The sequence below is a fragment of the Aplysia californica genome, unplaced genomic scaffold (genome assembly GCF_000002075.1).
Source record: "Aplysia californica isolate F4 #8 unplaced genomic scaffold, AplCal3.0 scaffold00204, whole genome shotgun sequence".
Classification (NCBI taxonomy): domain Eukaryota; kingdom Metazoa; phylum Mollusca; class Gastropoda; order Aplysiida; family Aplysiidae; genus Aplysia; species Aplysia californica.
The window spans coordinates 200,924-214,908 of NW_004797474.1; the positions used below are offsets into that span (position 1 = coordinate 200,924).

At 37.6% G+C, this 13,985-nt stretch overlaps 1 protein-coding gene across 1 annotated transcript; it reads left to right on the forward strand.

The window, feature by feature from the left end:
- The first annotated feature begins 872 nt into the window (after positions 1-872).
- LOC101845549 (alpha-soluble NSF attachment protein) lies at positions 873-13,595 on the forward strand. The gene is made up of 9 exons (XM_005099152.3): positions 873-1,126; positions 3,801-3,880; positions 4,485-4,601; positions 5,389-5,435; positions 6,501-6,578; positions 7,103-7,158; positions 7,844-7,928; positions 8,578-8,751; positions 9,717-13,595. The coding sequence occupies exons 1-9, from the start codon at positions 1,035-1,037 to the stop codon at positions 9,864-9,866; spliced, it is 879 nt and encodes a 292-aa protein (XP_005099209.1). The 5' UTR covers positions 873-1,034; the 3' UTR covers positions 9,867-13,595.
- Positions 13,596-13,985: the final 390 nt, after the last annotated feature.

The following is a 13,985-nucleotide window of genomic DNA, read 5'->3' on the forward strand; positions in this document are numbered from 1 at the left end:
AGAAGCCTAGGTCTTTTACTTCCGACAGATGTTTTTATTTGAGGGAACAAGGGATGATTGTTGTCTGAAAAGAGGGAATTAATTTTTTTAGAGCAAGCTGTTAAGTACAATTAATTCATCCAAGGGTTTTCCTATCAAACATCTATCTTCTTTATCTCCCCCCTCCTTCTTTTTTGTGTTTGTCACTCTTGTAACACCTCTAATCTTCGGCACTTCTATGACCTAATTATGTTGCAAGTGCCGTAAAACTCTTACTAAAACCTCTTTCTAAAAGTAAAACAATTAGTATTCCTATAGTATCCAAAGGGGGCTAGGGTCATGGACTTCTAGTTTCTATGATGAATGTACCGGACGTGCTGGATACGTCTTCTCTCTGTCACGACTCCGTCCCGGGGGCTCGTGGTTTTTTTTTGTGAGAGAGAGAGAGAGAGAGAGAGAGAGAGAGAGAGAGAGACGTCTTGGTGTTGAAATTAGAGGCCTATATGATTCAAACAATATATATCATGCCCCCGGACCTAAAATGAATCTGGGGAGTTTCAGGGGGAGGGGGGAGGGGGCATCAGAGACTCTTAAATATAATTAAATACTCTCTGGGGGCATCCCCTGAGTTTCACCATAATCGGATGTTTTGGCAGTTACGTTTGGTATTTTCTTGAAAACAATTGATTTGCAAAGGTTTTAGTGACCATATGTCTGTTCTGCAGCAAAACTCATGGTAGTTTAGCTCCCAAAACAGTGCATCTGCTTAAATGGTCTAAAAATAATAATTTACCGAAATAATTATTGTTTGTCCTTTGGTTGGAGAAGGGAGAATAAATCGGGAAGGACCAGGACAAATTTATTGAGCGTCGTCCCCCTTTACAGAAGGGGAGGCGCTCTTCTCCGGAAGTTGACGTTCTGAGTCGAAACATCGGATGGTAATGTGTAATCATCTCAAAATAAGCCATTGCCGTGTGTACACATCTAAATAATTTGCTGTCACCTGTGGTCCTGTATGACTTGAGATAAGGCTGTGGAATTAGAAAAGAAGCGTCATGGCTGATCAGGAGCAAAAAGCAGTTCAGTTGGTTGCTGAGGCAGAGAAAAAGCTGAAGTCTTCAAAGGGACTGTTTTCCTCTCTGTTTGGGTATGTAGTGACAGTAGTGTAGGCTGTTGGTAGGCCTAGGCTTTGTCGTGTGTAAATTGTGTGTGTTGACATTAGACACAGAGAGTGCCTTGTACCCTTGTTAAATGCCAAATGAAAGTTAGTCTTGTGATTGTGCTATGTTCTTTTAGTTTAGTTTTAGTAGAGGTTTTTTACCGTTGCGGCACTCGCAACTGCATAAGGTCATATGATGAGTGAGCGCCAGAAAATTAGGCGCTTTTTCGGTAGTTCCCACCCCGCAATTTTTTTTTGCCCCTCTGACCTAGTAAAATAGGAAGGGGGGTTTCAGGGGGGCATTCCCCCCTGAATTTTACCATAACCATAATTTAATGTTTTGCAGTTGTTAGGTTTGATATCTTAGCTCACCGCGAATCAAACGTATAGATATGTAGGTCAGGCTCAAATAAGGGGGGGTGGGAACTACCGAAAAAGCACCGAAAATTAGAGGTGTTACAAGAGACAGAGAGTAACAAACATAAAAAAGAAGAAGGGGAGATAAAGACGATCATAGATGTTTGATTGGAAAGAAGAAGCAAACCACACCAGAGCACCCGCCAACCACCTACTGCTATGTTCTAGGGCTAAGGGTTTTGTTTTTATTTCTGTAAATAAGGGGTATGGTTAGCTCTAACCCTTGTTACCTGAACTCTGAAGAGAGCAAAAAAGTGGGCCTGTTGGTGGAAAATGGGAAAAGGAAGAGGCTAGCCGTACTTAATGACTTTTTCTTAATATGATGGCTAGACTGACCATTCACCAAAAGTAGGCCTACTGAATTGTAAATATACATTTTTAGTGTGCAGTACCTGAAGTATTTTAGACCTGCATGTTTGCCGACAATCGTCTGAAATCAGACTAATTTGATCATCTTCAAAGATGCTATGGCTATTTCACTTTTCGAATCGAGCGGAACTACATGGGTCGCTATTTTGTTTTGCCCGGAAGTTCTCGCAAGATCACCCTCCCCCCTCTCTCTCTTTCTCTCTCTCTCTGTCTCTTTCTGAATACTGTCTATCGGTGTGGACGATCAAATTGACCAAAATGATATTAAAAAACAAAACTAAATTAATTTGGTTGTCTACAAAGATGCTACGGCTATTTAACTTTCCGAATCGAGCCGAACTACGCGGGTCGCCATTTTGTTTTGCCCGGAAGTTCTCGCACTACTCCCCTCTCTCTCTCTCTCTCTCTTTCTCTCCCTCCACTGCCCACAGACAAAATTGCACGCTTTTAGGCTAACACTAACAGTAGTAATAGATCTAGAACGTTTGTTCACAGCACAGAATTCTATAATTCTGTTATCACAGTGTAGAATTCTGTGGTTCAGGGTGAACGCTTCACTGGTTGGCCTAGGCTATAACGGTGAACGCCCACCGGGTGAGAATAGCCAAAAGACTCGCCTGCGCTATTCTCACCCGGGGTGAGAATAGAGGTGGCCCTTACGGAGATCCGTACTTTATGTTAGTTCCATACTTGTTCTTTTGTCATTATCAACTCCCTCCATAAAAATCTGCGACAACGTAGACCTAGGACTACCAAAATTCCGTAGCAAAAGATCCGTACTCACCTTCGTTTCGTCTTGTATAAGTTGCGGATATTTACGGTAATTCTCTCGGCAATAGTTTATGTTATAGAAACCTGCTAGATTGCGCATTTCCTGCCATGGGCTATTATACTGCTATGCCCCATGCATTCATTGCGGGTTGGTCGGCAGTACACTTTTTAGCTGCAGATTGATCAAAATCTGGCAAACTTTTTGTGCCACTTTCCTCATTTAGATCTAGGTCTACCACTACTTGACCATTTTTTTGTTTCGAAGTGGCTAGTAGTACGGCTAGCCGTACTTACGGCTAGACTGCCAGTCTAGCCGTACTTAGATCTAGGTTTGGCCGAATCGACTCAATCCTGTTAAGTACACAGGTCTCATGAGATCTAGATCTAGTTATTATTCAGGTTCAAATACATGCAAGTCAGTAAGGCACCTTTTGATTTTGTCTGAAATACAAATACTTTAGGCATTGCAAACTAAAATTTTCATTTACAATTCAGCCATCAATATTAAGTACGGCTAGACTGACAGTCTAGCCGTCCTTAAGTACGGCTAGCCTGGCTGTCTACCCGTACTTAAGTACGGCTAGCCGTACTTATCTTAGGCCCTATTTATATTAGAAAACAGGAGGTTTAAAATACATGCACTGTCATTAAGGAACCTGGTTTTGTCTCAAATACAAATACTTTAGGTACTGCACACTAAAAATGTATATTTACAATTCAGTAGGCCTATTTTTTGTAAATGGTCAGTCTAGCCATCATATTAAGAATAAGTACGGCTAGACTGTAAGTCTAGCCGTACTTAAGTACGGCTAGCCTCTTCCTTTTTGTTTCACATTTCATAATAAATCACTGGTGGATGTTTCGAGGGTTAATGACTCAAGGCCAAGATCACCCCCAACAGACACCTGGTTTAGAAATGCACTATCCCAAAAGAAAGGAGAAAAATTCAGACCCCACTGTGCTTCACATCTCATATTTCCTTGTGTTTGCTGGAGTCTTATTTGTTCTTATTTTAGCCGTCCTATTTTATAGAATTTAAGAATGGTTGTTGATTTCATGCCAGTTGTATGCTCATCTCTGAATCTTTTTTATGATGTCTTTTCAGTGGAGGCGCTAAACAAGAAGAAGCATGCGAGTTGTATGTACGGGCAGCAAATGCATTCAAAATGGCAAAAAAATGGCCTCGTAAGTATGAAAATGAAAGAAACTCTTGATGCTGGGGGAGGGGGATGAAGATTCTTTTGATAAATGATTAGAATAAAGTTACATGATCAAGCTTTCTTTGAATCATTAACTTTGCATTTTTAATGTCATTTCTGTTGATTTGTTTTGTTTTGTTTTGTTTTTTTGTTTTTTTACATGCTTGAAGGAATGGGGCTGGTGTACCTCCATATTTGTCACTGATTTTGTTTTCGCCTCAGTGAGCAGTTTGGCCTGCTGGTTTACAATCTGCATCAAAATCTGTTTGAAGCTAGCTTTAGATCAGAAAGCAGGGTCCATTACCAATTATATATTCTTAAGACAGTAACATTGCAGGTAAAGTCGTTAATTATGGGAAATATTTCTGCCTGCCTTTTGTAGGAAAAGAAATTGTAAAGTCAGCTTACACCTCTCTTAAAATCTTATTTGGTCACACATTTCTAGTGGCTTTACTGATAGTACAATTTTTTTTAATGATGTACATTGTTTGCATATTTCTGACAGTTCTTCATGTCTTAGGCGAGAAGGTGTGTGGATTTACACAAAGTAATTAGGGTTCTCACCTCTACCATTTTTTTTACATTCACAGAAGCTGGCCAGGCTTTTGAAGAGTCCGCTCGCCTTCAGCTAGCCATGGGCAGCAAACACGAAGGAGCCACACACTTTGTTGATGCAGGAAACTGTTACAGGAAAGGAGATCCTAATGGTATGAATATGTGACATGCTCTACGTTATGTGTTGTAAATGTATTTTTGAAAGAAATTCATCTGTTCCGTTATGCTGCTTATATAAGGAACTCAGTAAATCAGACAGGAGAAAATATAAAGTGGCCATGTTTGAAGAACGGAAAAAATGCTTCTCAGAGGGTACCAGCTAAAGACAACGAGACTTCTCGTTGGTATGTTACTGTTTCGTACCAATAAAATAATACAATGGAGTCCGCTTAAACGGAAATTTATGAGAACTGCTAGAGTTTCTTCGGTTCAGATGCATTTCCAGTTTACAAAAATTTCTGAAATAGAAGGAAAAATATCAAACAGGGATTTGATTTTCTTTTAGTTTGCTGTTTTCAGAATAACCGTGTTGGATTAAGCAGATTCCACTGTATCTTACTCTGCCTGCCTCCTTGGAAATTGAGAATGTTTTAGCATGTTATACAGTCTGTCTGGGTAGCAATAAATTGTTCGCCTGCAATGTTTAGGGATGAGCTACAGATTGGCGGTTATGTGAGTATAGACGGTGGTATCTCAACAATTTTGAAGGTAATGGGAGACAGTGAAAGCATTGAGAACATTGACCCAAGCAAAGAGGCACTGTAGGGATGCAGTGAAGTTTTGAATAGTGAATGGTATACTGTTTTCATAACTGCACCTGTGTTTTTGATTCAGCTCTTTCTCATTATTGTTATTATAAAAGTTATTGACAGAAGCATTTAGGTAGATACATAATTGCTTATTATGATATCAGATGCAACATTTCCTCTTTCTTTTCAGCTGCAATTGAGGCATTCCACAAGGCGATTGAGATCTATACAGACATGGTAAACATTAGCTAAGTTTTTCTCGAGCTTTTCGCAGACCTGCCAAATACTCTGGTAAAATCAGAGCTGTTTGTTTTGTCCCTCCCCTGTCGAAGAACCCTTATAGGATTTACCTAAAACTAATTTTTTTCCCTTGAATTCCATTATGGCAGGTTGTATAAGACTTTGAGTAAATTATGTGAAGATCAATAGCTTTAATTGCGAGTTATTTACATAATTTATGCAACTTATGGGATGAGCTGAAAATACAAATTTTTATTTATGTTTATTTGCAGCATTTATGTGAGTTGTCATAAAAATATGAAAATACCTGCTTTTATTAGCATGTACAGTGTATTTGCATCGCACATTTATTTGTTATGGTTAGTTATGTAATCTTATTCTATTGGGGTTCTTGAGACTATAATTTTTTTCCCTAAACTCCTGTTTTCGGCCATGGAGTGGTTGGCAGGTTTGTTTACACAGTGTTCCAAAATGTCCCAAGACAATAACTGTCAGGTTTTTATATTCAAATAGTGCACATGGCAGCTCTGATAGCCTCATTTAATTATAAAGATCACTCTAAAGTTGACTAAGGTTTTCTTATGATACAGTTTCTGCCTCATTTGGGAAATTGTATTGTGATGAAATGCACGCTTGCATTTTGTTCTAAAAGTCTCTCTGTTTCTTATGGTCTTGGTAAATTTCCTAATTGCATTATGGAATTTTTGACTGAAGTAATTAATTCACGACATTGAAACTAAAGGATGTTCTTTCATAGTAATTTTTAAAAAATGACACGCAAATATGATGTTCTCATGGGAGACTGTACTGTCATTATGACAGGCAAATTTGGAGGAGACTCCAGTAGCAGAGCGGATGTGTTTCCTTAAGCAAGACATGATAACTAGCTCAAAGACAAGTCGCTACACTCTCGGGACCAGCAATATGGCATTTTGGTAACTGTGATATGCTTTGTATTATATTTGTGTGGTTAAATATATATATCTATGTATGCATAGATCAGAGAGCTAGTAGCTGGAATTGTGCTATTGATATCTATTATCCATTTTATCATTCTCATAGGGCCGGTTTACCATGGCTGCCAAGCACCACATCACAGTGGCAGAAATCTATGAAACTGAGCTGTCAGACATGGAGAAGGTAAGCCTTTATGGAAATCAATGCATATATTTAGAGGTTTATGTTGGAGCCGCCTAATGTCTGCAATCTTCCAGCTCACACTTTGGTTTAGAGCCTCGTATTTTTAAATGATAGATGGAATTGCTGAATTTGTTTGCCTTGGGAGAGTAATGGGAACAATGTTTTATATGTAAAAATTTTTTTAAAGTATGGGGGGGGGGGGGTGTTATTCTCTTTGGATTAGTTAAGTCTTTGGTCCTTTTTGAAGACATCAGGTTAACTTATGAAAAGTTGTTGCTGTTGCATTGAGAGGGAGAAATAAGTTTGACCCTGATTAACACAGTGAGTAAAATAAATTTGAGGGTCTCAGTTTTCTAACGATAAAGACAGTATGCCTTTACCTAAATTGTGGACCATATATCTTTTACTTTTCACCTGGATATTAAAATGGCGAGGAAAAGTTATGACTCCCATGTTGGAAGTGTTGATGGCCATGTAGTTGTGACAGAACTAACATTGTCATATTTTCCCCTTTATCTCTGCAGGCTGTACAGAACTATGAGCAAGCTGCTGATTACTACAAAGGAGAAGAGTCGAACAGGTGAAAGACTAGTACCAAGGGATTTGTTACAGTACTTATGTTGTGTCATTGAGTAGAATGTATTTTGTATGTTACTTATAGTTGTGTTGTACTGTGCTATTGTTGCTGAATCCATTTTGAGGTGGAGGTCTCATTTGCTAGTTATTTAAGATGAGAAAGTCGTGGTTGGAGGCTGGGGATTTTGACAGTTTAACAGCTCCCATAGCAATACTTTTCTGCTGTTATTTTCAAAAATACAGTACATGCAGTTTTTTCAATTTTTTCAAGAGAGCCCCCCCCAAAATGATTATTGTCACCAAGGAAATAATCCCTTTGCAAGCGTTGTAAGTCCATATCTTTAGGAATACAATTTTGATAATAACTTCATTTTCTTTGTTGGCTCTCCTGTAAAATTGTAAAAACTTCATATACTGTATTTTTTAAAGTGAAGGGAGTCTTGACCATTTATTGGGCAGGCTTAGTAAGAGGAATTCAAGGTTCCAGCTGAAAGATGGAAATACTTGGTAAAGTTAAATGTGCATGCCGAAATAGGAATCCTCTTTTTTTCTTGCAATAATAAAAATCGAAATAATTCTAGCAGAAATGGTCTTGAATGTAGTGTCAAAAGGTATTCTTTTTTCCCCCCTTTGCATGTTTGTGAAGCAAAATGGTGAGCTAATTTTCTTTTGTTTCTATTTATCTTCAGCTCTGCCAACAAATGTCTCTTGAAAGTAGCCCAGTTCTCTGCCACCTTGGAGAATTATGAAAAGGCAATTGAAATCTATGAACAGGTGAGGAAAACAACGCTTATGAAATGCTGGTAGAGATGTGCTGAATGACACCTATGGAAATGAACAAAACAAAACATGTTTGAGAAGCTTGGTTTTGCTGGACGTTGGAAGAGCGCCAACAAAAAGAACTGGCAATATGGCTGGAAACCCCTGAGCGTGCTGTGTTGTGTTGCTATTCCCCCCCCCCCCCCCCCCTCCCCCCGTTTTTCTTTTTACAAAATATAATTGTAAATGTCTGGATTCAGTTTAGTGCGTGGGAGGAGAGGAAAAAAAAAGAGATATTACTTGAACATATATTATATGTGTATGGTGTGTTATTTTTTGTTGAAGGGGTACTCTTGTTTTAATGTCACTGTCAGTAGCAGGTAGAAAAATTTCTGACAAGTGCCTGATCTAAAACAGATAAGACCAATCATGGTTGGCCACTCATTTCTCTACCCTCATTCTCTGAAAATATCATCCTCGCCTTCACCTGTCACCCATCTGTTCAAATTCTGTAAGTAAAATATTCTTGGTCTACCTCTTTCATGGGGGAACATATCTGTCGAACTTTGAAGTTTTGTAAATTTCTTTTCTTATCTTTGCATTAAAATAGTAATATAATTTGTCATTCATTTCTCACTGGCTGCTCTTTGTGGTCTTCTTTCAGGTTGCAATGTCCAGCATGGACAATTCCCTGTTGAAGTACAGTGCCAAAGACCACTTCTTCAGAGCTTCCATATGTCAGATGTGTATGGATACGGCCAATGCTCAGCTCGCTATCAAGAAATACGAGGAAATGTTCCCTGCTTTTGGTGATTCCAGAGAGTGCAAACTTATAAAGGTGAGTGGGCGCCTCGTGTGGTGAACAGTTGATTGTTCACTCCTTATAAAGCAAAGAGGGGATGAAGACAGCTTTTGATTAATTGTCGATCAGTTTGGCAGCAGCTGTTGTAACGTAGACATTTTTGTGTACCCTCATTCTTATGTGTGAGATATCTTTTATCAGTCTGGTTTCATGAGAAGTGAAATATGGCTTTCTTAAATAAGATTGATCTTCCCTGGTGGGGGGGGGGGGGGGGGAGATATAGTAGCACGCTTTGCCAATTGTCTCAAATTTCCTGAGATTGTCCTGGACTCGGCAGCTATCAATCTGAGAGGAAGCTTATCATGTACAGTACACCAAAACCAGTCCCACTTGATTGAGTTTTTGCTCTTTGTTACATAGTCTAGTCTTATAACGTGATTGGTTTGTGGGTGCTCTGGTGTGGTTTGCTCCTGCTTTTCAATCGAACATCTATCGTTCTTATCTCTCCTTCCTTCTTTTTTTGGTGTGATTTTTATTTTCTTTTAATACCTTATATTCAGCATTTGTATGACCTAATTGTGTTGCAAGTGCTGTAAAACTCTTACTAAAACTAAGCTAAGTCTTATATGGTTGGGTGTCCCTGGTTGGGTTTTGAAAAAGCTGGCAAACCTGTAGTAAGGAGGGCACCAATTTCTCTGCCATTTTTCTATGAGTGATTATTATTTTGCAAGTGCTTGTCTCACTTGTATTGCAGCGACCAGCAATGGCAGTATTTTGAGTTCATTGTAGTTTTTGGGTTTTTTAAAACGTTTTTGTGATGTTGGTGCTTTGAATGTATAGTTTTATCTTTGTATATTGAATTTCATCAAGAGTAAATGAAAATGGTGTTTTATTTCCCTTTTTTTTCCTGTACTTTCTTTGAACTTTTTTCTCTCAGATTCAGTGAGATTAATTCTTTTGAAGAGCTCATCTTCAATTTTTTTTTCTTCTATTTATTCAAGAACCTTTTACAAGCTGTAGAAGATGACAATGTGGACCAGTTCACTGAGGCGTTGAAAGAGTTTGACAGCATATCACGCTTGGATCCCTTCCTGACTACCCTTCTGCTCCGAGTGAAGAAGCAACTGAACGCTGAGCCAGAGCTGTGCTGAGATCATCAGCAGAAATTGAGGATGTGATGCCTGTTTGTGTACCATTTGCAAGTCGTATTGATTCTTTTTTTTTAAATTAAAAGAAAGCGACCATTCTCTTATTACATAGAAAGAAAAATGTAAGAAAATGGAAGTGAGTCATTCTGGTCTTCCAGAAGGAAAATGTATCATTATCTAACTGCAGTTAAATTCCGGTGATCATAAAGGAAAATTTAAAAGAAAACCGAAGCAAACATCCTTGGACTAGATAGAGGGGCTGAAGCCTTAGTGTGTGTGGTTGTTCCGCAAAAGTAAATGTCATCTGGAGTTGATTTAGATATGGTATGTACTTTTCATTTCATGAATGAGACTTGGCTACGTTGCCCACCTTATTATGTGCAATAGTTACAGGGTTTATCACTGATAACTGGGAAGTGAAGAATTTGGAAAGGAGGTTCATAAATATTTTGAATACCGGTTCATATTTTTATGTGGACCAGGGAGGATAGGAAGACATCTGGAGAAAACTTGCAAGAGATCGTAAAGATTGTGGAGAATAAAAGAGCTCCCTCTCCCAGAATGTGTGCTATGATTTGTGGGTGGAGGATGAGTGAGAGCGAAGGAAAGAGGGAAAGGAGGTAGGCTACATTGCAAAGATATTGAAGACAGGAGCAAGATTGTAGATTGCTCTCAGGGTTTGTGACTGGCTCAAGCATTACGTGAGTGATATGACAGGTGTGTATACGTGAAGCTGAGGATGCTGTTTTCTTCTCTTGTAGAAGTTTTCCATGTTGTCCTTTAGTGTTAGTTCTGTCTCATGCAGCTGCCGGATGCTAAGAGTACAGATGATTATAATTAGAATTAGTGGAATACAAGTTGAAGAGAATTGTTTGTCTCTGTTTCTATTACTCTCCATGCCTTGTGATATAACTGTTTCTCGTAATTTCTGTACATAATATTGTTTCACTTGGAATATAAGTTTGAAGTTTGTGTATGCTCTTTCAAAGTGAAGATATCTGCTTGAGAGGATGGGATTTTTGCAATGGCATTTTTGAAACTTCTAATTTCCCTTTTTACCTTTTAAGTGTTTATGGCCTTTATTAAGCTGAGCTGTGGGGGTCAGGTACTTTTAGTTTACCATCTGGCCACTGCGTTGGACTTTAGAGTTAAATTTTTTCTAAACTTCAATATCATATATTGTGAGGTGTTGAAAAGTGAACGTTTTGCAATAGAAGTGCTAAGCAGACTGATCACTTTATGGTATACTCAGTACAGAATTTGTAAGCTTTAGATTTTTTTTAATCTGCACTGTGCACTTGCCCTTTAAAAAGTACTGCTTTCAAAATAGTAGATCATATTTTAGTGACATATAATTTTATTTTCTGAGGTCAATGATAGCAGACCTGTCTGTCGACTTTGTTGAAAAATGTTGCTCACCTAAAGATGATTGAAATAAGCTTACGACATAATTTTTCTATCAAGCCCATAAGATTGCTTAGCTGGCAGCATTTTTTCTCGCAACCTGTTCACCTTAATTAAGAGTGTTCTTAACAGTGACCTACTCTTTACAGCTTATGCAGACAGAAAGGATAAAAGAAGCAATGAAAATCACTCTCATGCACTCGGATTGCATTTCAGATTTTGTGCATTATTCCTTATCATGTTGATCAATCTCTCTATGGTAGAAATATTGTAATTCCTTTTTACAAATTGAAGTCCACACTTGCAAACTCTTGACTGCTTGAGAAGCTCCACGCTAAATGTTGTTTTTGGTTCCACCACACGCTCTGTATTTTTGATATTGTGATTCCACTCTTTCCTGACTATCCAGATGGATGGGGATTATGTACGTTCCAGAATGATTGCTTCATGCGAAATAGTTTCATCTTTTCCCTTGTTATAACTCATAAAAATGATGCATTGTTTTCATCAGTTTGATAATTTCTGAGAATTAAAAAAAAAAACTGAATGTAGGTGGCGATCATATTTTCATCATTTACTGTTGTTGGAGTGCATGATGCTCCTGTTTTCTTTTTCCGTTTTTGACTGTCTGAATATATTTCTTTAAAAACACTTGTTGGTTCTTAAGTTTTCTGTTGTTAGTACATAATTAAATGAATGAAAGCTGGAAACATTTTGCTGAAGCAATTCTGTTGTCACTGCAGGCCTTAGTATTCTGTCACATGCTTGCCAAATAGTTATGTGTTGTGCATTGAGAACTAGTAAAGTTAAAGTTCAGAGATTGTCAATTGATACAATGAAATATTTGCATGCACACTTCAATGTTAGCATAGCACCTGAGAAAATACCACATTTTCGTTTGTACTGGTCACATGTACAATGGATTTTCTTCAATTTCATAGATATTTCCCAGAATTGCTAATACTGTTCATTTGTACCGGGAGGGGATGGATTTTTAGTTTAACACTTTTTTAAAAGCAAGTGGTTAGTACTCTTATTTCTGAGACCTACGTATAACTTTATTCTCATTCAATATTTTTTCCTCTTTTGCTTTATTGTTCCTTAAGACCTAGAATTGAAATGATGTTTAGCATGTCATCTGGGACTTTTTTTCTTTTTGTGTTATTGTCTTCGGCCTTCATGAATCTGTCCATGCTATTCAGTACCCAGATTCCTTTAAATTTTTCTTAAGATTTGCCCTAAGATTTTTTTATTTCTTCCCTCGCTGCTGCTGCTTGTAGTAAATTGTAATTATTCTTGCTGTGTTTACAATGCTCCCAGTTATGTCAAATTTAGGTGTCTTGTCTATCGTTATTTTTAGGAACTAAGGAAAAAAGTAGAGATGTACAATGTACTTCGGATGATATGACTTTATGCCTAGGTTTATATGTTTGTTTCCAGGAAAACTTCACTTTTCCTTTATTTTGTAAAAAAAAAATACTCAGGTTGTTGGAATTGCAATCTGGCTTTCCCTCTTTATTTAAGTCCGAATTTTAAATATGGAATGGTTTAGTATGCGAGTCCTGGTGTTTGAATGTGTCTGAGCATGTGGATACTCAAAGTACATTCTTGAAAAACCTTATTCTTTGTGCAGCAAACTGTATCCAGGCACTGTATCTAAATGCTGGCCCTGGCCAATGTGATTTTAGGTCTAAAGTTATTTTGTATTTTTATTATTACTTGTTCGTTTTTTGTTTTTTTGCCGTTACCAATTCGATATATTTCCATACTTCTCAATATAATATATGTTTTGGTGTTTTTTTTCAAATAGTCAATGTCAACATCAGACTTTAATAAATAGAACGAATGTCATGCGTGGATAAATTTTCCAATCATTTTTCCTTTGTCATTTGCTTTTCACTGGTTCACAAAGAAAAACCACATCTAGTAGTGATGGCAGCCTGAGGATAATGACTGTACTCAGTTTTGTGGACTAAAGAAAGGGAGTTTTGTCTTGAGCTTCAACACAAGTTCTTGCTTTGCTGTGTAAACAATTTGCTTGCTTTGACCTTCTCTCCTTGATATCCTTAATATCATAAATTAACAGACTGAAATTCAGAAGGCAAGTGTCTGATTCGGGGCATTAATGTTTAATACCGTATATTATGGTTTTTGATGCAGCCGGAAAGAAAAGATTTCATGTTTTAACAATCCTTTTAATTTTAAAGAGCTTTGCATACAATGTAAATGTATATTTTCTGCTAGTCATAATAGCCATTATAATTTACAGGCTTCATGAGCAACTTATTTCATATTGCCAAAGCAAGAAATAAAGTTGTGAGGACCCCGGACTGGCTGGTTTATACCCATTTAACAACTTTGATTAGGTGTTTGGTAAAATTTATTTGGCTTGTTACAAACTAGATGAGATTTATTAAGTGATTCTTTGTGGAATTTTGGGGCATATATGGAGTTTATGGTATCATAAAGCTTTTTCATTTGTTTTGCTTTTGGTGAGAAAAAGTTCCCATCTCCTTTGAATTGAAGTCCAGAAATTTGCAATTTAGGGAGATGGTTTTTGTCTGGTGTTTGGGTTAAAATTAGGTGGGGAAAGGCTGCCAAAATTTGGCAACTTTCATAGCATAAGTGTCCTTGGAAACTACAAATTTACAATCTTGTGCCTTTCTTCAACATGTTTAAGTAAAATCCACAGAAATATGTTCATAAACTTAAATAGAC